We start from the raw sequence: 22,001 nt of genomic DNA, 5'->3' as shown, positions 1-22,001 counted from the left end.
GGCAGGGGCTGGCCTGAGGATGCGGACAGGTCACCCACAGAGAGCAACGGGGCCGCCTGGCGGGCAACTGGTGGCGGAGCCTGTGCTGGTGCAGTGTGGCTGGGTGCCCAGTCCTGCCCCTGCATCTACCCCATCTGCAGATGTCTGTCTCGTGGGCGGCCCTCAGCCCAGCCCAGCCCAGCCTTGGTGAGGCCAAGTAGCTTCCTCCTGGAGACTGAACACTTTTAGGGTGCTCTTCTACCTTTATTGGGGATACGAAAGGCACCTCTCCCAGTCAAGAGGATCAACCGACAGGTGGGGGGCCCAGTGCCTGGTGGAGCCCTGTGAGGGAGAAAGAGAGGAAGGAGGGCAAGGCAGTGGAGGTCACGGCGGGGAAGGGGGGGGGGTCCCAGGAGCCACAAGCATCGGTGGAAGCCCCCTGGCGGCCTCGGGCTGGCGAGGTCTCCCCCTGTCACATGCAGCTTATCTGGACAGTGCGCTCTCAGTAGAGAGCCACAGGCCCTGCCCTCAACAGCTGGCCAACCCTTCAGGCTCCATGGCAGGCACTGGGGAACGGGCCTGAGGCTGCGAAAGAGACTTCTGCTGTCTCCAGCCTCTGGCCAGGCTTCGACTGGCAGTGTGGGCTCTGAAGAGGGCTCATCTGGGGGGGGGTGGTGGGGTCCCAGGAGGGGATCACCCAGGACAAGGGGAGTCACGTTGGGCCACCAAGTGACCAGCCTCTCCAGCCTGGGGCATTCCTGTCCTCAGCAAAGTTGCAGTGGTTGGTGGGGGTGGGAGGGGAGGCATGAGTGCCCAGGGCCCCTAAGTAGAACTGACTCACTCCCCCAGTTCATCCATCTGCCTCCCACACTCCCAGGCAGCACGGCCCCAACCTCAAGGGGAAGAGAAGGACTTATGTGACAAGCCACCCCCAAGCAGCCTTAACACCAAAGGAGGGACTGGCCCCCGCAACGGGGTGTGGGAACAACCAGGGCTCGGGCAGCAGGGCACCAGGCCCCACACTCATAAGGCAAACAGCATGTCGTCGTCTTTCTCCTGGGTCTTCTTTCTCAGGGCAGTGCCAGGTGGGGGGCCTGGGGGCCCCTCGGTTGAGGGACTGGAGAGGTTGGGCAAACGATCGGCCACTTTGGCACGTTCTTCCAGGAACTTGTCGAATTCTAGAGCAACGAGAGGGAGGCTGGGGCTGGGCTCCGAGGCTGGAGCAGGGGAGGGGGGGCAGGGCCAGGGTCTACTACCTTCACTGGTGACGCCCTTGGGCTCCTCCACGTCATTCCCCTGACAAGGCAGAAGGAGGGAGGTTAGCTGCGCGCACGGCGGGGCAGGGCTCAGCTGCTGACCCAGAGACCTCGGCCCCACCACTCTGAGCCAATGGGCCTTGGGTGTCACTTGGCTTCTCTGAGCCTCAGTTCTCTGCTTGGTGACACTCACGGGGTTGTTGGCAACCTAAGGCGGAGGACTTCCGGAAGAGTGCAAGGTGCAGGGTGTGGTGCCCTTAAGGGCACTAGTTCCTCCTCTTCCGGTGTTCAAAGAGATGGGCAGACTCGCTCATGGTGGAGAGGCTGACACCCAAGTCTGTGTCAGCTACACACGCTCAACTGGGGGCCGGGGAGGGGGTGAGCCTTCACCCAGTAGGCAAAACAGATGGACCATGGGCAGAAACATGGTCTTGGCCACTTGCAGAAGGCGGCCTTGGAGCTAGGAAGTGCCCAGGCACTTGGTCCTTGGTGCTCAGGATGAGGGGTGGGCTGGCAGAGACTGGGGAAGAAACCTGGAAGGGGGCCTGGACTGACTGCCCCTCCTGCACACTGGGGGCTCTGGAGGATGCTGGGCCCCCTTCTCCTGGCATAGCGCTCCTGACAGTTGCCCATCAGTTTCTGCTCTGCACAATGGGGCTCCCTCTGGCACCACTCCTTAAGCTACCCCAGGTGCCGAGCTCAGGGCTCTCATGTCCCTGCTGCCCTTGGGCGGCCCGTCTTGCCACAGTGGGCCCTCATGCGGGCAGCAGGCTTGGGCAAGGGGAGGCCCCAGAGGCTGCGAGTGTGAGGCTTCCCCCTCTAAGGCGAAGTACTGGGGAAGCAGCAGGGGAGGGGACACTGACCCTGCTGACGCTCTCTCACCAGCTGCTCGCCCTGCCCCCACACCGGTCACTTCCTCATGGGAAAATGGGAGCCCCAGGTGAGGTGGGTGAGGAGCGGGCCCCACTTACCACGTCCGTGGACAGCCACTTCTCGATATCCTCCATGAGGCAGGCCTGGGTGACGGGGATCTGGAGGGGAGGGCAGGGGTGAGGCGGGAGGGCAGTGCCCCTCACCACCCTGAGTCCACCGGCTATGGCCCCAGAGGAGTTACCTAAACTGAGCCCCTCACTCATGGGATGGGGCCAGTTGACCTGCCCAGCCCCCTCATGGCAGTCCCTCCAAGACAGCTCCGGCCCAGCTGCCTGGGACGCTGAGGTCTCCCTGAGTTCTGCCCACTGTGCCAGGCTGTGGGCGAGGAGGATGGGGGTCAGCAGGCTGAGCAAGGGATGGAGAGGGGCTCCTGACAACTGGCACATTATTCAAAGCCCAGGAAGTGGGCAGCCAGCCAGAAAGGCTGGGGCAGGGGCACGGCCGCAGGCTGTCCCCACAAGCCTCCGCAGACTTGGAGTTCCTGGTGGAAGTTGGCAGAGGAGGGCCAGTGAGGAGGCAGGGGCCGAGCCGACCAGAGGAGGCCAGGCTGGTGGGCCCAGAGGCGATGTGTCACTGTGAGTCTGCCACACAGCCCTGCACAGGGTGGGGGCTGAGGGCTGGTGTGGGGTCTTCCCATTCGAAAAACATCTGAAGAATCCAGCCGGAGGTTAGGGGCAGATTCCGGGGTCAGAGAGACCGGAAGCTGGCTGGGTCCCTGCACCTGGAGCAGGTGACTTAGCTCCTCTCACCCTCACTGCTCATCGTTAGAGAGGATGACAGCACCTACCGTCTAGGTCCAGGTCGTTGTGAGGATTAAAGAGACGAGGAGATAAAGAGTGCACTCTGCGCCCAGCACAGGGCAGACGCTTGGGAAATGCAAGCTACCACTCAGCTACTCTGAGAAACAGAGGGAGAGCGAGTCCTCCTCCAACCAAAGCCAGCTCAGGCCCCAAGCCCCGTACTCAGCACCGAGACCCCAAGGGGGCGGGGGTACCAGAGAAGTGGCAGAGCTGACTTCCCAGCAGCACCAGCAGCAGCAGCAAGTTCTCTGGGCTGCACCTTCCAGCTCCCTCTGCCGGCACTTAGCCCAGACCCAGACATGCCCCGGGTACCTCCCAGCTGCCAGAACTTGCTGCGAGGCAGCACCGAGGGGCCGTGGAAGCGAGAGCAGAGGGAGTGGGACTGTGCTGGGCGCTGGGTGGGGCCCGCAGGCCCTCAGTCGACCCTGTGCTCCTCTGGTTGTGATGCCGGCGCCACTTGGGCCCCCTGCGAGTGCGCCTGGCCCATCCTCACCATGCCTTGTCTCACCATCCAGTCACTGAGGCTCTTCTCACTGCCGCCTCCCATCTGGGTGAGAGAGAGTCGCGCTGAAGGTGGTGGGGATGTCAGGCCACTGGTGTACTGGGAGCCTCATCCAGCACAGGCCTGCTACTGCCTCAAGAGGGGTGTGTGTGTGTGTGTGTGTGTGTGTGGTGTGTGCGTGTGTATGTGTAGTGTGTGTGTTTGTGGTGTGTGTGTGTGTGTGGTGTGTGTGTGTGGTGTGTGTGCGCGTGGTGTGTGTGTGTGTGGTGTGTGTGTATGGTGTATGTGTGGTGTGTGTGCGCGTGGTGTGTGTGTGTGTGGTATGTGTGCGTGTGGTGTGTGGTGTGTGTGTGTGGTGTGTGTGTATGCTGTGTGTGTGGTGTGTGTGTGTGTGTGGTATGTGTGCGTGTGGTGTGTGTGTATGCTGTGTGTGTGGTGTGTGTGTGTATGGTATGTGTGCGTGTGGTGTGTGGTGTGTGTGTATGCTGTGTGTGTGGTGTGCGTGTGGTGTGTGTGTGTGTGGTGTGTGCGCGTGTGGTATGTGCGCGCGTGGTGTGTGTGTGGTATGTGTGCGTGTGGTGTGTGTGTGTGGTGTGTGCATGTGGTGTGTGTGTGTGTGGTGTGTGCGCACATGTGTGTGTGTGGTATGTGTGCATGTGGTGTGTGCGTGTGGTGTGTGCATGGTGTGTGCGTGTGGTGTGTGTGAGTGTGGTATGTGTGCGTGTGGTGTGTGTGTGTGTGGTGTGTGTGTGGTGTGTGTGTGTTTGTGTGTGTGTGGTGTGTGTGTATGGTATGTGCGTGGTGTGTGCGTGTGGTATGTGTGCACGTGGTGTATGTGTTTGGTGTGTGTGTGTGTGTGTGTGTGTGTGTAGTATGTGTGTGGTGTGTGTGTAGTATGTGTGTGTGGTGTGTGTGCACGTGGTGTGTGTACATGTGGTGTGTGTGCACGTGTGTGTGTGTGTGTGGTGTGTGTGTGTGTGGTGTGTATGGTGTTTATGTGGTGTGTGTGTGTGTGTGTGGTGTGTGTGTATGGGGTGTGTGTGTGTGTATGGGTGTGTGTGTGTGTGTGTGGTATGTGTGTGGTGTGTATGTGTGTCCATGTTTGTGTAGGTGTGGTGGCCGGGGAAAGGGAATAGGAAAGGTGTCTTCCTGTGGGGACACGCACACACATCCCTGGATGGGTGGGGCAAAGCCTGGCCACCTACTTTCACCCCACAGATCCCGGTGGGTGTGCTGAGTAATCCTAGGATGGAGTAGGCAGCCCTCCACTGGCTCTCAGGGGGGTCTGATGGGCACCCAGTGTCAGGAGCACTGCTGTACCTGTTTCCCGTCATGTTTGTTGATGGGCAAACAGGAGATGCCCAGGGCACCAGAGCAGACGGATGGTGGAGGAAGCCCAGGGTCCTGGCTCCTGGCCCATCAGCCTGTGATCGTCTTCCCCAGCCAGACAGACCCAGCCTGGGGCCTGGCACAGGCCGTCCAGCATCCTCACCTCCCAGGACTCATCAACCCCTGGGGGCAAACACCGGCGGCCACCTACAGGGTCGACGCTTGATTCCTTCGGTACTTTGCTGCCTGGAACCTGCCTGGAATTCCTTCGGTACTCAGCTGCCTTTGACAGCTGAGAGGGAGAAAGCCTTGGCCCTCAGCCAGATCTGAGTATCTTGTGAGCAGATGTTTATGATCTGCTTTATTACTTCCTTTGGAGGAAGTCGTACCATGATTGGTAGAACTCACTTAAATCTCAAGTCACCAAAGATGACCGGGCAGAACTTGTCAGCATCTGCTTTTCTGCAGGCAGAGGTGTGTGTGTTTCCGCCCCAAGGCTGACGGCAGGTGGGGCAGCAGCCAGGAGCCCTCGTCCCAGTGCTCGTCAGGTCCCTGAGCTGCTCTGTGCCCCTAGCAGGTGACATCTGTCCCCCACTACCCCAATTCTGTAACAAGAAGGCACAGGGCTGAAAGGCCAGTCTCTGCCCACGAGGACCAGGTGGTGGCGGAGGGATGTGCTCCCTACTGTCCGCACTCATCTGGATTCTTGGGAGCCAGACTGATGGCCCATGGAAAAGGAAGATTGAGCATCGGAGCAACTCTGTTCCTTGGAGCTCTGCAGGTCATCTGGGGCTCTCATTACCAGCACTGGTTTCCACGCTGGACAGACCAACGGCTGTGAGATCGTGGGCAAATGACCTTGATTCTAAGCCCTGGTGTCTCCTCTGTAAGTGAGGACGACCACACTGCAGTGCTCTGAAGGTAAAACGTTTCACTATATGCCAGGCACTGTGCGAAGGACGTGAGATCTCTGGTTTCACTCACTCCTCTCTGGGACCTGGCTTTCTCATCTGCAAAGGGGACCCCTTCAGGGTTTGGGTAATGACTTAGTAAGTGGGGGACACAGAATGCTCACTCAGCAGGGGACATAGGGTCCAAGTGGGAGGCTCTGAGACTCAGGGCATAAACGCACTCCGCGTGGTGGCAGATCTATAACACACCCAAGGAGGCATCTGAGCCCTTTGCTGGTCCTGCCCTGTTCTGACTTGGGAATGACTCCTGGGACACTGGGGATGCAGCTGGGAATCCCTCCCGCATCTCCTGTGCCCCCCTTCCCACTCCAGAGGAGAGGGCAGCTTCCACAGCCTCCTGACTGCTCTCCAAGCTTCCAGGCTGGGTCCTTCTAAAATGAAGCCAGATAAACGTCCCCCTGCCAACCCCTGCTCCAGACTGCCCAGGGCTCCCACCTCAGGCAGAAGCCAGTCCTCCCAGTTGCCCCTCAGGCTTCACCTCCTAGCACCCAGTCCCACCTGCACCTCTGAAGCCCTGGGCTGTGACCAACCCCCTCCTTGGCCCTGCTGTTCATTGCCCCTGCCTCTCCAGCACCCGGGTCCTGCACGTTCTAACCACCGCTCTCTGCCCAAAAGGCGCCCAGAAACAAATTCAAAGGCAAGGGAACTGTCCTTGGAGCTCCTGCCGAGGGGGCAAGTGGCTGGCAGAGCATGCTCAGGGTGGGAGGTGGCTTTCATTCCACATATGCCAGCAGTTAAATGGATACAAGTGGCACCTTTGGGTGCCTCCCTATGGTTTTAGGGTCTGTCCTCCAGCCCCTCTCTGTCCACATTCCTACAGATAACAGGGCTCTGGAGGGGCAGTGAGGCTGAATACTAGCTCAGCTCCAAGTCAGTGCTGAGCTTCTCCCATCCACACTCTCACACCTCCTGTCATAAACCAAGGGCACCACCAGGCAAGCACTGCCTAGCCTTCCTCTGGACAGGCCCCTCTGCTTACCGCTCCAGTGCTCTGCTGCCGGGCGTCCAGGGCTCCAGCCAGGCCATCTGTTGCTTGAGGGGCTTCATATTTTACCCTGAAATACAGAGGCCACTGTGGCCATTACCTGCCACCCTCACCGAACCAGACATGCCAGCCGATGTGAGGAGGGAAGGGGTTGGGTGGGCAAGGGCTGGACCCACATCCTGTGTGGACTCAGAATGTGCCTGGGCAGGGGCCCTAGGAGGGGCACCAATCTGTAGGCCTGCCTTGAGATGGAGGAAAAGGTCTCCTTTCCTGCCTTTGGGAACCTGGTCAGACATGTGACCTGCATGACAGGCAGAGCAAGGCTGGAGAAGCGAGGTGTTGGGGGCCAGAGACCAAGACCACCGACCTCCTATTTCCGGATTTGGCCACACTACAGGGATGAGCACAGCGTCCCAGACTCCGTGGTCATGGAGAGCTCGTATCTAGACCCTCTCCAGAGCAGCTCCCACAGCGTCATTTCAGAATCTGTGGTTCTGTGAAGGCTGTGTGTGAACGGGGGAACCCCACTCTGCAGCTGAAAACAAACCTGCAGACGGCGGGTGAGGATCTGCATGTGCTCGGGGTGCCAGCCCTGGCGACTGGGAGGAAACGCAGTGGACACTGTACCCTCAGGGCAGAGGAGGATGGGGAGGGAGGGATCCGCTGTGTCTCCAGTGAAGGCTCAGGGGGAGTGGGAGGAAAGCCCGTGCTAACAAGCGGGCTGGTGTTTCTCTGGCTACTACAGAGGGGGATATCCAGGGAGGCTTGGGGACGTGGTCCAGCAGCTTGGGAAGAGCTGTCATTCTTGCCCTGAACTGCTGGCAGAGAGGAGGTGAGACTGGGTCAGTCATTTTTTTTCTGGTGGTCATCCTGTGATATGTGGGATCTAGTTCCCTGACAAGGGATTGAACCTGTGTCCCCTGCATTGGAAGCATGGAGTCAATCACTGGACCATCAGGAAGTCCCTGGGTCAGTTGTTGAGGCGAAGATGAGAATCTTGGAATTCTTGCCTCAAAGGAAGGCCCTGCGCCATTGGGGAGGAGGGGTCTTTTTCCAGGTGGGGTGGGTGGGGAGCACCTCACACTCTGCTGGAGCTGGGCTGGACCAGCGCAAGCACAGCACATGTAGCTCTGATAGCGCCAACCTGCCTCCCTGTGGACTGGGTAGGCTGGCACTTAAAGGGGCCTCTAGAATAAACCCCGAAATTCTCAGGCAGCCTCTCTGAAGAACGGAGGTAGCCAGGAGGGCACGGGAATTGGCGAGTTAACCCTGTCACATGGCTCACCACGCAAGGGGGCTGCAGCCAACCGGAAAACTGGGTGTCTTGTGCTACCCCTGCCTCTGACCCTTTGCACGAGCTGATCCACAGCCCAGAGCTGCACAGCAGCAGTCCACAGGCAGGCTACCTCCCACCCCCAAGAGACTGCAGGCTCTGGAGGCAAGCTCGGGGTGTGCTTTTCTCTGGCCTTCAGGGCTCCCCAGAGTAGGGACAGCATGGCAGCAAACCTCAGCCGGGCCGGGGCTCTCAGGTGGCCACCTTCTGGCGGCAAGTCCCACCAGGCTCATTAGCCTCCAGTCCCCCAGCAGCCTCACCGCGCCCTACCTCCAAGGTGACCGTGAGCCGCTGGTCCCAGAGCGCCTGGGCTTGGGAGCACAGACTCCGCCCCAGACTCATGGTTCGGCTCACAGTGCAGGGCTGGTCGGCCAGTGGGTGGGGCTGTGAGCAGCCCTATGACCCAGGCTGGCTACCGCCTGTCAGGTTTCACTGGGACTGGCCAGTGTGGATGGCGGACCCCTGGGCCCTCTGGAGGCCCATCAACAGTTCCCAAGGAGACCAGAATGGAGTCTGCCGAGAAGTTCCCTTAGTCCAGTGCTTTCCTTGGTTGTACATCCTGGTTGCCCCGGGGTTACAAGCAAAAGGCTGACAACAACCCCAAGCAAACCCTGTCCCCTGACCAACTTGTATGGAGCCAGTCCTGGGAAGCCAGCCTGGTGGACACTTGGCCACATGGCCTCTGCTGCTGAAAGTATCTCCCTGAAAATGGACAGTCCCAGGAAGCATAGAGCCCCAACTTGAGAGCAGGGCAGGCAGACTCGAGTGGGATAATGCGACTTCTGTGGAAATTAAGGCTGGTTGCAGAATAGCAGAAATCACTGGACCAGTCCCTGAGGGCTTGGTACATGGTGTACAGTGCAGTGGGGAGCTGGGCTGGGTTGGAGACACTGTGTTTTAGAACCAGACAGTCTGGGATTCCCAACTCTATCAGACATTAGCTGTCTGAGCTGGGGCAAATGATCAGCCTCTCAGAGTCTCTGTTTCCTCATCTGCTTGGCTTGTGTAAGATTCTGGAACAAAGCTGGTCATCACCCAAAGGGCGTCCCTCCCTCATCCATCCCAGGCCATGTAGGACTGACTCAGGGGGAAAAACTCTGCCATCCTGAGGGGGTGCAGGCAGGGGCTGGTGTGCCCACCCACACACCGAGCTCAGAGACCTGGAGAGAGGCCCTCCCCCGACAGCGGTTGACCCAAACTGCAGGAGCCCAGGGTGGGTTTCAGCACTCACTCTTTGCGTTGGTCAGCCAGTGAGCTGCCCCGCGTCAGCGCAAACATGTCAAACTCATCTTCCAGTCGGCCAGAGGCCTCCAGAGACTGCAGGCCAGCCCTCACGCTGCTGGAGCCCAGGTCTGTGGGGACAAAAAGACCACATGAAGGGTCTGCCTGGCTGTCCCTGGACACTGAGTTGCGGCTGGGCTGTTTCCTGGCAGGCCCAGGTTGGTTCTGGAGAAGCAGGGCAACTTGGAGTGGGGGCAGGGAAGGGCAAACGGATGGGACAGGCCACCTGCTGGCTGAGGGACACCGGGCACCTCACCTCCTCTCTCTCAATTACTTCTGAGCAGGCAGCCGATAACACTTAACAGATCAAGTGACGATGGTGCTGATGGCTGACGTGTACCAGGAGCCCATTCTGGGCCTGGCCTGGTCTAAGCCCACTCTGTGCGTAAGCTTATTCAGGAGAAAAGGGGCCCAGGGTGTCCACGTGATGTGTCCAAGTTCACCAGATGATCCAGGGGCAATCACACAACAGCAGGGTTTCTGAGATCTAAGAGGGCTCAGGAGCTATGGGGCTGGGAGGGAGAGTCTCCCATGTTTTATCCCAGCTGTGCAGCAAGATTTGAGACCCACACCAAGATTCAGCAGGGGACCCCGGGGAGGTGGGGGCTGGGCCAACATTCTGCTGTGGGCACTCCAGCCCCAACTGTGGAATGAGAGGGCACCCCAAGAGCTGCAGGGGTACCCATGGTAGGTAGCATACCCTGGCCAGAGCCCCCAGTGCTGCACTTACTCATTTCTGCCAGCTGGGATGAGAGATTGCCGGTGGCTACAGGGTCAGGGCCCATGTCGATCAGGTCAGGGGCCGCCTCGGCCTCACTTGGGGCCTGTGGGGAGGGGAGAGGCCACCATCACCCTCTGACCGGAGGTGCAGCCTCATTCCCTTCTGCCCTGAAGCACTGGTGCCTGCATTCTTTGCCTGAGGGTGTGTCATTAGACTCCCTCCTCCCCTCCTCACCCCCAGCAGCTATGACCGGGAGTCAGGGAGTCTTTCTTCCTCCCCTTGGCCTCTAGTTCAGCTGGACCTGCTGGGAGGTTCATAAGACCCTGGGGCATCAGCTGGTGGCAGAACCTTGTTTACCCTAAAGGGACAATGACAAAAAAACTTAGAAGAAGCCTTTTCTAAGAGCCTGGCTAAGAAGACACATTCTGGCCAGGATACCTGGGGAGGGAGGTGGGCACAGCCCTTCCTGTCATTAATATGGAGAAGCTGCCTCTTACCTTGGTGGTCTGGCCTGTTCGGAGGCGTTCAAACCTACGGGACAGAAAAGACCTGGGTCAAGGAGACAGACCAGGCCAGAGCTTTGCCCACTGCAGGTCTCGAAACCCACGGAATGGGTCACAAGCAGGATGGTGACTGGTCAGGTTTGCCCCGGACAATCCAGTGTATGCCCTAGAGGAGTATTAGCAGGGTGCCTCTTACACTAGCAACTGTCCCAATTAGATGACCAATTATTTAGTTACAACTAGCATTAAACAAACAACAGGCATAGACTACAGAGGAAAATGGAGAAGGCAATGGCACCCCACTCCAGTACTCTTGCCTGGAAAATCCCATGGATGGCGGAGCCTGGTAAGCTGCAGTCCATGGGGTCGCTAAGAGTTGGACACGACTGAGTGACTTCACTTTCACTTCTCCCTTTCACGCATTGGAGAAGGAAATGGCGGCCCACTCCAGTGTTCTTGCCTGGAGAATCCCAGGGACGGGGAAGCCTGGTGGGCTTCCGTCTATGGAGTCGCACAGAGTCGGACACGACTGAAGCGACTTAGCAGCAGCAGAGAGGAAAAGGAAAAGGGGGTGCATGCACATAGTAAAGGTATGGATTTTTTGGGGGACTTTGTTTGATAACATACATTTGTGCATGTGGTGAGTGTCTAAAGTGGGGTAAGGAGGACACATATCTCTTACACTATTTCATGGAGACACTTAAACCACCCTAGACAGGCCAAGTTGCTGCTGGGTGGGCTGAAGACCTCGGTCTGGGATCTGCTCTTGTCCTGGTTCTGTCCCTTCCTGTGTGACCCCAGGTGAATTACATCACCTCTGAACAATTAACAAGGGGGTGACAGTGCAACCTGCCTCCCAGGTGTGAGGATCAAGCAAAGACACTGAGGAGTGATTATAAACCGGAAACAACCAGACACGAGGTCCGATGAGTGAGTGTCAGAGGGGTCCTGGTCACCTCGAGATTGGGCCCGTGGGCCACCCCCCAGCCCACACCCTAGTAGCAGGGGCTCTTAGCGCCACTGGTCCAGTGAGCAGGAAAGGCTGGGCAGATGTTATCTGCTGCAGTCCCATCCCCATCACTTGATTCAGAATCACTGAGCAAGTGTCTGCTGATGGATAAACATATGAAATGAACCGGGAGCTGGAGGCAGCAGGCTAATTAGCACCCTGTGCAGACAGCCTGACTGACAAGGCCCTTACAGGAATAACTGCATGGGCTGTCGGTTATCTACAAGGGATCACAGCTTCGTTGTACAGACAGAGAAAAGAGTGGGGGTGTGCTGTCTCTGCAGGCCCAGCACCTACATGCTCCTCTGGGGAACTGCTTCCCATTTCCTGTGCCCCTGGTGGGCCTGCCAGGATCAAGGGGGCCTCTCCCTCCTACTGTGGGCACAAGGAGGCTGAGCCAATCGGAGTGTCTCCCGGGGTTCTGACTCTTGGACAGAATGATACCTCCCAAGGCGGCAAGTGTTTGGAGCCCACGTATTCAGGGTGACACCCTGGGATCATGGTCCAGGCATTATTGTCCCAAGACCCCTGAGCCATCCTGGCATCTGCCCTTCTCTCCCCTTAGGAAGGCTCACTGTTTTATTCTTCTCTGGGCTCTGAAAGCTACCCATTCAATAAAAGCTGTTCTCCTAATGAATTTTTTCTGCTTAAGTTAGCCAGAAGCGCTTACCGAGTTTGCAATCAAGGAGCCCCAGAGCCAGGCAGTTGGGCGTGGGGTAGGGGTGGGGGAGCAGGGACAGAACGGGCCTGTTTGCCTGTGGGCCAGCCGCTCAGCCACCACCGGTGCTAGCCCGGAGGCGGAGGCGGGATGCAGACACAACACACCGGTGGCAGGAGAGGAGGGGTGGAGGGAGGGCGGGCACTGTGGCCTGCGCTGGATGAAGACAGTTTAGAGTGCGCACTGGGCAGCTGGCCTGGTGTTTGGGAGGGAGATGAAAGGTCAGCGGGTGTGAACAGAGGAGATGGCAGGGGCCGCGGGCTGGAGCGGGGCAGGCGGTGGGGCGGGGCCGGAGGCGGGGCTACCGTTCGTGGCGCAGGAAGACGTTGTTGAGATTGTCATTGACGATGAGCAGCTCCTCGGTAAGCTGCTCATTGGCGATGCGGGGGATGAGCTCCAGGACCCGCTGCTGCATGGAGCGGCACGTGCGGTTGAGCTCCTGCCGGGGAAGGAAGGGAAAGAACTATGGCCACTGGACTGGGAGCGAGGCCGTCCCTTCCAGATGCCTGGTCCTTGGCGCGCCATGGAGAAGCAGCGGTCTCCACACTGGACTTGAGGTTGCAGGGAACAGCTTTTGGGGTTCTACGGACGAGCACCGGCGTCTCATTTCTAAGTGTGGAGCACACTGGACACAACCAAATGGGAACTGCGCTGTGCGTTTACCTGGCTCTGTGCCGACCTCTGGATGGAGCTCCTGCCACCATCTCCGATTTGGGGAAAGGTTGAGCTGGCAAGGTGGCTGGTGAAACACCTGCCACATGTCATGGGGCAGTTAGGTTTTTTGTGACCAAAGCATAAAAAATGTACTGGATGATCCAACTATTATCCACAAACCCCGACTCCAAATTTCTGCCTCTCTAGTCTAATTTCTTTTTTTAATGCCTTTTATTTTGGAAGAACTTTAAATATACAGAAAAGTTCCCAAGGTAAGAGAGCACAGGGGTTGCTGTAAACCCTTCACCCAGCCTCTTACCTTAGTTTGGCACTGTCACAAGACCTTAACACGGGTACACTGCTATTGACTAAACTACGAGCTTCACTCAGGTTTCACTAGCTTTTCCACTAATGTCCTTTTCCACTCTGTTCCAGAGTCCCACACTGCATTTAGTCACCAGGTCACTGACTGATTTTTAATCAGTTAATGTTATGCATTTAAGCTTGTTTGGGAAAAAGAAAAAAAAATGAAGCTGCAGCATCACAGGCTTTTCATTTGTAGGACTGAGCACTTCCTTCCTCAGGGGCCTGCCACCAGGTGGACAGGGGTCCAGGTTAGAGTCTTGAGGTCCCAACAGACAGCTGTTGGGCACTATGGACTCAGCCACAAGCCAGACTTTTCTCCAGGCATCATGAAGACCACTGACTTTGGTTCTTTGCAGACCCTGTTGCCCCTCCCCGAGTTAGACCCTCTCCTGGGATTTCTTCTGCCCACTGAGCATGGGGCAGGGCAGCCCAGACTCCAGCATCCCATGGGCCTCCCCTCTCCTCCCCCCATGACTAAGCTCACTGTGGCTTTGTTCCCACTCCCTCTCAAGAGAGGAAAAGCAGCAACTGGAGCCAGGGCCCTGGGTTCATAACCCAGCTCTGCTGATGACCAGCTCTGTGACCTGGGCATGTCCCATGACATCTCTCTGCCTCAGCAGTTTGCTGACCTGGGACATGGAGACAGTAAGGGTGCCTACCTTAATGGGGGGGAAGGGGAGGATTGAGTGAGTGACCCTGTACCACGTGTCCACATCAGAACCTGGCACATGGGACATGCTCGGCATCTGTCAGTTGTCCCAGGGTCACCCCTGCCTGCCAGCCAGTCTCCTGAGGCCACAGAATCACTCACCCCCGCATGGCCCTGGCATGAGACACCTGAAATTAACTGCACTACAGTAATCCTGTCGCTTCCCAACTCACTCAGGCTTCTGTCATTTACTCTTCATGTTTGTGGGTTCACTCAACTCTGAGACTCCGACTTCACCCCTCCCCCTGGCTCCTGTAGTAAGGTAAGGACCACATAGCTCAGGTGGGCCCGGGGACAGAGAGATGAGAACGACCCTGCTCCGCCCACCAGAAATGCGAGGGTCCAGCAGGAAAGTCACCAGATGAGTTGATCACATCAAGCCCTCTGTCCCCTCACAGGTTCAGGTGGCTCCTGGGCCTCGGGGGTCCCCAGGGATGACCTCCATGGGGAGGGTGCCTTTCCCCACATACAGCCCCTTCATGCCCAGCTGGGGGTGGAACCCTGGGGATATCACCTGACATACGGGAGCCCTGGCCCGTAGATCCCAGCTCACGCCTACCTGCTAGGCTTCCTCTTCTGATGGCTGGAAACCTCACCTTCCAGCCTTCATCAAGACACTGATTGGGAGCTATTTGGAACCAGGCACAGGAAGGAGTGTTTACATGCAAAGCCTTATTTAATTCTCATGTCAAATGTATACCATAAAAGGAATCTTACATATGAGGAAACTGAGACAAGAGGGGCTTTACTGTTTATACCATCAAGTGGTAGAAGCTGAGTTCCAATCTGATGGAGCCCAAAGTCCCTGGTTTTAACCTCTCCCACTGTGACCAAGGAGCTCAGAGTCGCCATGGAAACTGCCCTGGTGGTGGGAAGCGGGGAGGCTGAGCCAGGGGCAGTGGCCACTCACCTGTAGCAGCTCCAGGTCTGCTGGCTCCGTCTGGGTGGGCACCAGCTCTGTCAGCATCTCTGACATCACCCTCACGTTCCCGCTCACCATCTCCAGCTCACTGCGCAGCTTCCCGATCTGGAATACATGGTTGGTCTTGCTGAGTGAGGCCAGGGTCCAGAGCCGCTGCTCCTCCCACAGCCTGGCACCACTAGCCCAACCTGCTGGCACCCTCTCCAGGCTCCTGGACCATAGTCTTGTGCCAGGAGGCCTGTGGGGGGCTAATTTCCATCCTCACAGACCAGCTTACAGAGGTGCCACCAACCGTTACCATCTCCAAGCTGGGGTGCCTGGAGCAGGGAGAGGCCAGGAGGAAAGAAGCTGAGCACTCCAGCATCTCATGGATGCTGGCGCCTAACGAGGCCCTGAAGGGCAGTTCCCCTGAGGGGAGAGGAGGGAGGCCGTCCTCCTAGGAAGATGGGGTTCTGTCTTGCTCCGGCCTGCTCTGGCGTCCCAGATTCTACCAAGGGTAAGTCCCAGTGCCACCCCCCACCTGAGTATGCATGTGAGCAGATTCTCAAAGACCACGGTACCAGTCCTGGCTTGGGAAACAGCTGCACATCAAGTCGCAGAGTCTTAGCACCCAGGTGAGGTGATGGAAGTGCCCTGGTGTAGCATCTCACACTGTGGGCTCTGCGGGGTGTCTTGTGTCCTCATGGACAACGTGGACACCGTGAACGCCCAGAAAGGGACCCTTGTGGACGTTGCCAAACATGACCTGGCTGATGAACCCTTTGATCACGGGCTATCTCATGAGACTAAGATTTAGTGGCCTACATTTTGGGAAATGCTGGATGTATTCTAAATTGGGTGACCCAGTTGATTTCAAAATACAAGTGTTATCATATAAATTCACGGTGCCTGTGAAGGCAGTTGCCATTCTGATCACCTCTTAAGTGACAAGCACTTACCGTATGTTGCTAGTTAACCCTGACCACAGTCTCATGAGACAAGTATCACTACCCCCCACCCCTTACAGATGAAGAAGTGGGCCTGCAGACACAGTCTACTGCAGTCTGCCAGCACCTTCCAGACCTGTGAAATGTTTGGTACATTTGTCCTGTTTAATGAAGGCTCTTGGTAGAAGCGAGTGGAAAAACGACTGATCACAAACCCCGCGTGTCTGGGTCAGATGGGACCTAATTACAAGGAGTATGGGAGTTACATCAACGTGTCTCAAAAGACAGAAGGGCCCTCTGAAATTAAACTACTCAGACTACTCAGTCTTGTTTAGCAAGAACCTCTTCCACTGGACATAATCAGTCTTAATCTACACAGAGGCCAGACTTCAGGCAAACTGGTGAAAATTATAACCAGGTTAGATCAGTTTTGTCACCCTGCTTATTTAACTTATATGCAGAGTACATCATGAGAAACGCTGGGCTGGATGAAGCACAAGCTGGAATCAAGATTGCCAGGAGAAATACCAATAACCTCTGATATGCAGATGACACCACCCTTGTGGCAGAAAGCAAAGAAGAACTAAACAGCCTCTTGATGAAAGTGAAAGAGGAGAGTGAAAAAGTTGGCTTAAAGCTCAACATTCAGAAAACTAAGATCATGGTGTCTGGTCCCCATCACTTCATGGCAAATAGATGGGGAAATAGTGCAAACAGTGGCTGACTTTATTTTGGGCTCCAAAATCACTGCAGATGGTGACTGCAGCCATGAAATTAAAAGACGCTTATTCTTGGAAGGAAAGTTATGACCAACCTAGACTTGCCAACAAAGGTCCATCTAGTCAAGGCTATGGTGTTTCCAGAAGTCATATGTGGATGTGAGAGTTGGACTATAAAGAAAGCTGAGCACTAAAGAATTGACGCTTTTAAACTGTGGTGTTGGAGAAGACTCTTGAGAGTCCCTTGGACAGCAAGGAGATCCAATTAGTCCATCCTAAAGGAAATCAGTCCTGAATATTCACTGGAAGGACTGATGCTGAAGCTGAAACTCCAATACTTTGGCAACCTGATGCAAGAGCTGACTCATTTGAAAAAAGACCCTGATGCTGGGAAAGATTGAAAGTAGGAGAAGGGGATGACAGAGGATGAGATGGTTGGATGGCATCACTGACTCAATGGACATGAGTTTAAGTAAGCTCCAGGAGTTGGTGATGGATAGGGAGGCCCGGTATGCTGCAGTCCATGGGGTTGCAAAGAGTTGGACACGACTGAGCGACTGAACTGAACTGAGATCAGTTTTGGATCACAGGGTGATTTTACAACATTTATGCACCTTTTATTATTGGGCCTATTATTTATTAGGAAACTTTTCTAGTAATATTTGTAACTCTGGGGATTGACTTCATAACTTGCTGCTGCTGCTGTTGCTAACTCGCTTCAGTCATGTCTGACTCTGTGCGACTCCATGGACTGCAGCCTACCAGGCTTCTCCGTCCATGGGATTCTCCAGGCAAGAACACTGGAGTGGGTTGCCATTTCCTTCTCCATCATAACTTGCTAGAAGTACAGAATTAAATAGGTTTGAATGTGAAGCTGTTGGTAAGCTTATTTGTTTCTGAGGCTAAATAATACGCAGACATTTATAAACACCTCAGAAGTGATACCCGTGGTGCACAGGCCACGAACGACTCCCAGCCACAAGTAAACTGACCGAACACCCAGAGATGCTGGGCATGGCCGTGGATGTCCCTCGTTGGGCAGAAGCAATGGCGCTGGGCTCAGGGACAGGAGGGACAAGTGGCATGGTCTGAAGAAGGAAGCCCTGCAAAGCTACTCGTGGGGCGCCAGAAAAGCCTGCCCAGGACTGGCCTCCAGGGTCTTACACTACATACAATCCCAGTCCTCTTCTTAGGGCTTGATGGCAAGTGTCATGGTGTGAGACAAAGCTTTAACATTTTTGCGGTGCAGATGTTTGAGAATCATTATTTTAGCGAGAACCTCTATTCAAATGAAATCTTGTGTGAGCACCTGAGCAAACCCTAGCAGGGAGTGGAGCTGCTGTGGATGAGGGGCCGTCTGCTGAGTTGTTCCTCTTCCTGGTGTTGCCCAGAAGGCTCCACAGAGGAGACAGTGTGGAGAAGGGCCCGGGTGCAGGACAGAGCCTGCCTGGAGTCACAGACTTGAGCTTGAATCCTGGCCCTGTCTTCATTGGGCTGTGTGGCTCTGGGCAAGTTAACTGACCTCTCTGAGCCTCATCTCCCAAATAATGAGCCCCTATGGGGCTGCCTGAGGACTGGCTGGAGTACCTCCACACTGCCAGGGCCCCCTCCGTAACGTGCGGGGAGGTGCTGAGCCTACGGCTGTGACCCAGGTTTGATTACCTGCTCAGGGGTCGGCGTAATGGGTGTGTCGCTGGGGAGTAGGGCCGAGGTGTGCAGGGGTGTGGTCTGTTGGTTGGAGTCCCCTCGGTGGCTGGTGTCAGTGCCCACGGAATTCTGTCCTGACTGTGTCTCTGAGTTGAACACAGTCTAGAAGGCAACAGGCTGAATCAGCAAGGCTGGAAGGTCAGGGCCCCCCAGGAAACAGCCGCAGAACCCCCTCTGGAGTGACCCCCGCCACCCCTGCCACTGCCCCTCACCCTCTGGGGCGTGTGGATGGGCGACAGCATGTCCAGGTCAGTCATGGGGAACTCCAGGCCCTTCCTCCGCAGGTCCTCGTAGACGGCCACCACACCTGTCAAGTCGGGCGAGCTGCGGAACGCGTCAGCCCAGGACTGAGAGGGGACAAGGGGACAGGGCTGATAATCGCTCCTCAGTGGCTCCTCTGCAAGCCTGCCTACCACCCCAGGGAGCAGAAATTCCCTCCTGGACTCGCTGGTCCTTTGGCAGCATCACCCGGGCAGCCAGGCCTCTGCCAACTAGGCTCCCTCATTTAGAAGTCCCGTCCGCAGATGAGCAAGATGCTCCCAACGAGAGAAACCGAAGTAGACAAACAAAAAGCAGCACTGATGGGGGCGCCTTCTTCCCCGCCTGCCCTGGGCTGCCTGCACGCACCTGGATGAGGGTGAGCACCTTGTCGTGCACGATGGTGGGTGGGTTGTTTTTGGGCAGGATGGTCCTCACCAGCACACCCTCCACAAAGTCCTGGCTGGCCACCAGCACGTGGAAGCGGTGCCCACAGTTCTTGACGCAGGTTTCCAAGACCTGGATGCCGTGTGGTGCCCGTGAGCACCTGGCAGGGAGGGGGGGCACCCAGGACCCCACCCTCACCCCCGACCCACGTCCCATCATGCAGACCCCGCAGAGGGTGCGGCTCTCTCCAGTGAGACCCAGACATGGAGGAGCAGGGACGACGCTGGATTCAGGGTCTGGGTAGCTTGGGGTGAGCCTGCGGTGGGCAGAGGGCTGAGTACTGGCTGGAGATCCCTGGCTGAGTGGCCTTGGTGCCCACAGAATCCTGTCCTGAGGCCTTCTCTGAGCTGAGCACAATCTAGAGGGAGGTGGCTCTTCAGGTGGAAAGCAGAGAACTTTCACTGAAATGGTGACCCTGTGGCCTAGGAAAAAGGTGTTCAACTTTCTTCCCCACTCCTGTCCCCACTTCCTGGCAGGAGCTGCCTTTGACTTTCAGTTTAGTGGATTAATCCAAATATAAGTACTGCCTGGGGGAGGCAGAGACAGAGTCCTTCCAACCCCACTCCCCAGCCAAACCCACCCTGACTGCCAGCTCATGTCTGTCCTGCCCTGCTGTGGGCAAGGACTGGCCTTGGCCTCTGACATTTGCATTACATTCATTTTTTCAGGGCCAATTAGTCCAAGTGTCAATTGGAACTCAACTTGGGTACTGCCCGCCAGAGGCCTGTGCGCACTGAGTCTCTGTGTCACCAGGCAGGTCCTCTGCCCAGGTGTCCCACGACAGGCCCTAGAGGGCTGTGGGCCTCCGTGTGTCTGTTCCCCACACCAGTAGGCTGGAGAGAACTTTTCCAAATAGCCTCTCTTGTCACTCCATGTTGGCCACCTGTGTAGACAGGCCAGTGCTTTGCTCACAGCCCCGTAGCTTGTTTGGTAAAGAATCTGCCTGCAGTGCAGGAAACCTGGGTTCAATTCCTGGGTTGGGAGGATCCCCTGGAGAAGGAAATGGCAACCCACTCCAGTATTCTTGCCTGTAGAATCCCACGGACAGAGGAGCCTGGCAGGCTACAGTGCATGGGGTTGCAAAAGTTGGGCACGACTTAGTGACTGAACTGCTACCACCTGGAAGAGGGGCCCCAGGGTGGCTGGGAGTCCCGCCAGGCCCCTGGTGGACTGTGATCCTCATGGATGGAGGGATGGGGCACTCACCGTGAGAGCTAACATCACCTCGTGGAAGTTCTTGTTTCCCACGATTCTCTTCTTCACGGCTCGGAAGGCATCTTTGGGACTGGGCAGAAGGACAAAAGAAAGGATGGGCGGAGGATCAGAACCTCTTTATCCAGCAGGGAGGCTGCGTGCCTGAGATCAGGAGGTGCTGGGAGACGGGAACGGCTCTTATCCACCCAGGGGGAGGCGGGTGGGTGGGTGTGGAAGCCAGGGAAGCCTCCTCCTTCTCCAAGGCCTGCAGCTGAGTGTGAAGGGTGGGATGGTGTCAGCTGGAAGGAGCAGGGAAAGTGGTTCAGGTAGTAGAGGCAGGAGTCTGGAGCAGGCCCAGGTGGGGAGGAAATGAAAGGAGGCCATGCGTGTGGTGGCAGGTGAGGGAGGGGCTGGCGAGGCCTGTGGTCATGGTGGGGAGGGGAGCGCGGCAGCCGCTCTCCCTGCTCCACCTGTAACCCCACGGCTGTCTGCACGCCTCACCCCGTGTCCTTGTCCCTCAGCCCTGTGCAGGGGAGATCCACACTGCTTGGACTGCTCCGGCCTAAAAGCCTCTGTGGCCCACAACTTGCACACCTACTGAGTAAAAGCCCAGCTGAAATCCTGCTGATTCATGACCCTTTCCCAGTCCTCATCTCCTGGCTGCATTTGCCCCCCGGGGCTGCCCAGCTAGAGAGGACACCCCCTAGAGGCCGGGGGCGGCATTCTCCTCTGACACTTTGCCTTCCCAGAGCCCAGTGCACTGCAGGAGCTCAAGCAATACTTCTAGGCTGGGGAGAGTGGGGAGGGGGCTGTCCTGCTGTTGGCTGGACGTGTCGGGCTGTCAGTGCCAAATCCATCAAAGGCAATATAGGAGAGTCGGGAACCCTGACGGGGGCTCCGTGCAGGAGTGAAGGAGGCAGCCAAGGCTTCCTGGGAACAGACCTGCGTGGAGGGCGGTGGGGACACAGGTGACACAAGGGGTGAAGGACCGAATGGCCCTAGCCGGGGAGGGACCCTGCCCCTGGGGTGTGAGGGCAGTCTTCAACCCAACGCCCTGGGGCAGCTCCTCAGCCGCCCTCGGGGCTCCAACCTGGGAGAAGCTGGTTTCTGTTCCTGGCTTGGCCGCTCACCTGTGGCCACGTCAGCGCTCTGAAGGGACGAGTCTCCACTTCTTACCAAGTGACCAGAGAAGGCGCGCAGCACAAGGAACCAGCAGTTCTGGCCTGTGTCCTGTGGCTATGGGTCTACGAGTCTAGTTCTAGTCTATGGGCCTGCAGGTCTAGTTCTCTGCCAGGGCACAAAGTGGATGACAAGAAGGCTGCAACCCAAGGTGGCAGCAGACAAGAGACAAAGGCTTAGATGACAAGCTCAGTGAGGTCAAGGGTCATGTCTGCCCCGCTCACTGCTGGATCCTCTGGGCCTTGCGCAGAGCCTGGAACTCAGGAGGTACTCGCATCAACAGCACCTGAACGAGTATGACCCCAGTTCCGCCAATGTCTACAGCTAGATGGGGACTTGCTTCTCTAAGGACACGGCAGTGACCTCCAGCCTCGACATTCACGACCGGGCTCCGTGAGGTTTTCTGCCTCAGTCCTCTTGGGGACCCCACCACCTGCCCACCTCCTCACCCCCCGCCACACTCAGGAGTCCAGATGCAGGAAGGCATGTCCCCACCCAGCACCTTGGCGAGCCCAGGGCACACGGCTGGGGAACTGGAAGGCTCTGGCAGCCACTGAGCGCTCCTGACTGGCCCTGACTGTGTGCCGCAGACGCCTACAG

General features: G+C 57.1%; 1 protein-coding gene across 2 annotated transcripts in view; it reads right to left on the bottom strand.

The window, feature by feature from the left end:
• Positions 1–222: 222 nt before the first annotated feature.
• The window catches only part of TOM1 (target of myb1 membrane trafficking protein), a 41,502-nt gene continuing 19,723 nt past the window's right edge, over positions 223–22,001 (bottom strand). The window contains exons 3-16 of one of the 2 annotated variants that reach the window (XM_061417253.1): positions 20,235–20,313; positions 18,951–19,100; positions 18,536–18,670; positions 18,279–18,425; positions 14,960–15,076; positions 12,626–12,759; positions 10,588–10,621; positions 10,100–10,193; positions 9,320–9,440; positions 6,750–6,825; positions 3,462–3,515; positions 2,207–2,266; positions 1,236–1,275; positions 223–1,157 (exon numbers count right to left, since the gene is read on the bottom strand). In XM_061417253.1, the coding sequence (XP_061273237.1) occupies positions 1,003–1,157; positions 1,236–1,275; positions 2,207–2,266; positions 3,462–3,515; positions 6,750–6,825; positions 9,320–9,440; positions 10,100–10,193; positions 10,588–10,621; positions 12,626–12,759; positions 14,960–15,076; positions 18,279–18,425; positions 18,536–18,670; positions 18,951–19,100; positions 20,235–20,313 (1,396 nt within the window). In that variant the 3' untranslated portion in view covers positions 223–1,002. The remainder of the gene's footprint in view (positions 1,158–1,235; positions 1,276–2,206; positions 2,267–3,461; positions 3,516–6,749; positions 6,826–9,319; positions 9,441–10,099; positions 10,194–10,587; positions 10,622–12,625; positions 12,760–14,959; positions 15,077–18,278; positions 18,426–18,535; positions 18,671–18,950; positions 19,101–20,234; positions 20,314–22,001) is intronic. The other variant, XM_061417254.1, reaches the window with a different exon arrangement.

This window comes from Bos javanicus, chromosome 5, assembly GCF_032452875.1.
Source record: "Bos javanicus breed banteng chromosome 5, ARS-OSU_banteng_1.0, whole genome shotgun sequence".
Taxonomy (NCBI): Eukaryota; Metazoa; Chordata; class Mammalia; order Artiodactyla; family Bovidae; genus Bos; species Bos javanicus.
The sequence above is the reverse complement of the archived record's forward strand: the minus strand, read 5'-3'. Positions and strand labels throughout refer to the sequence as shown.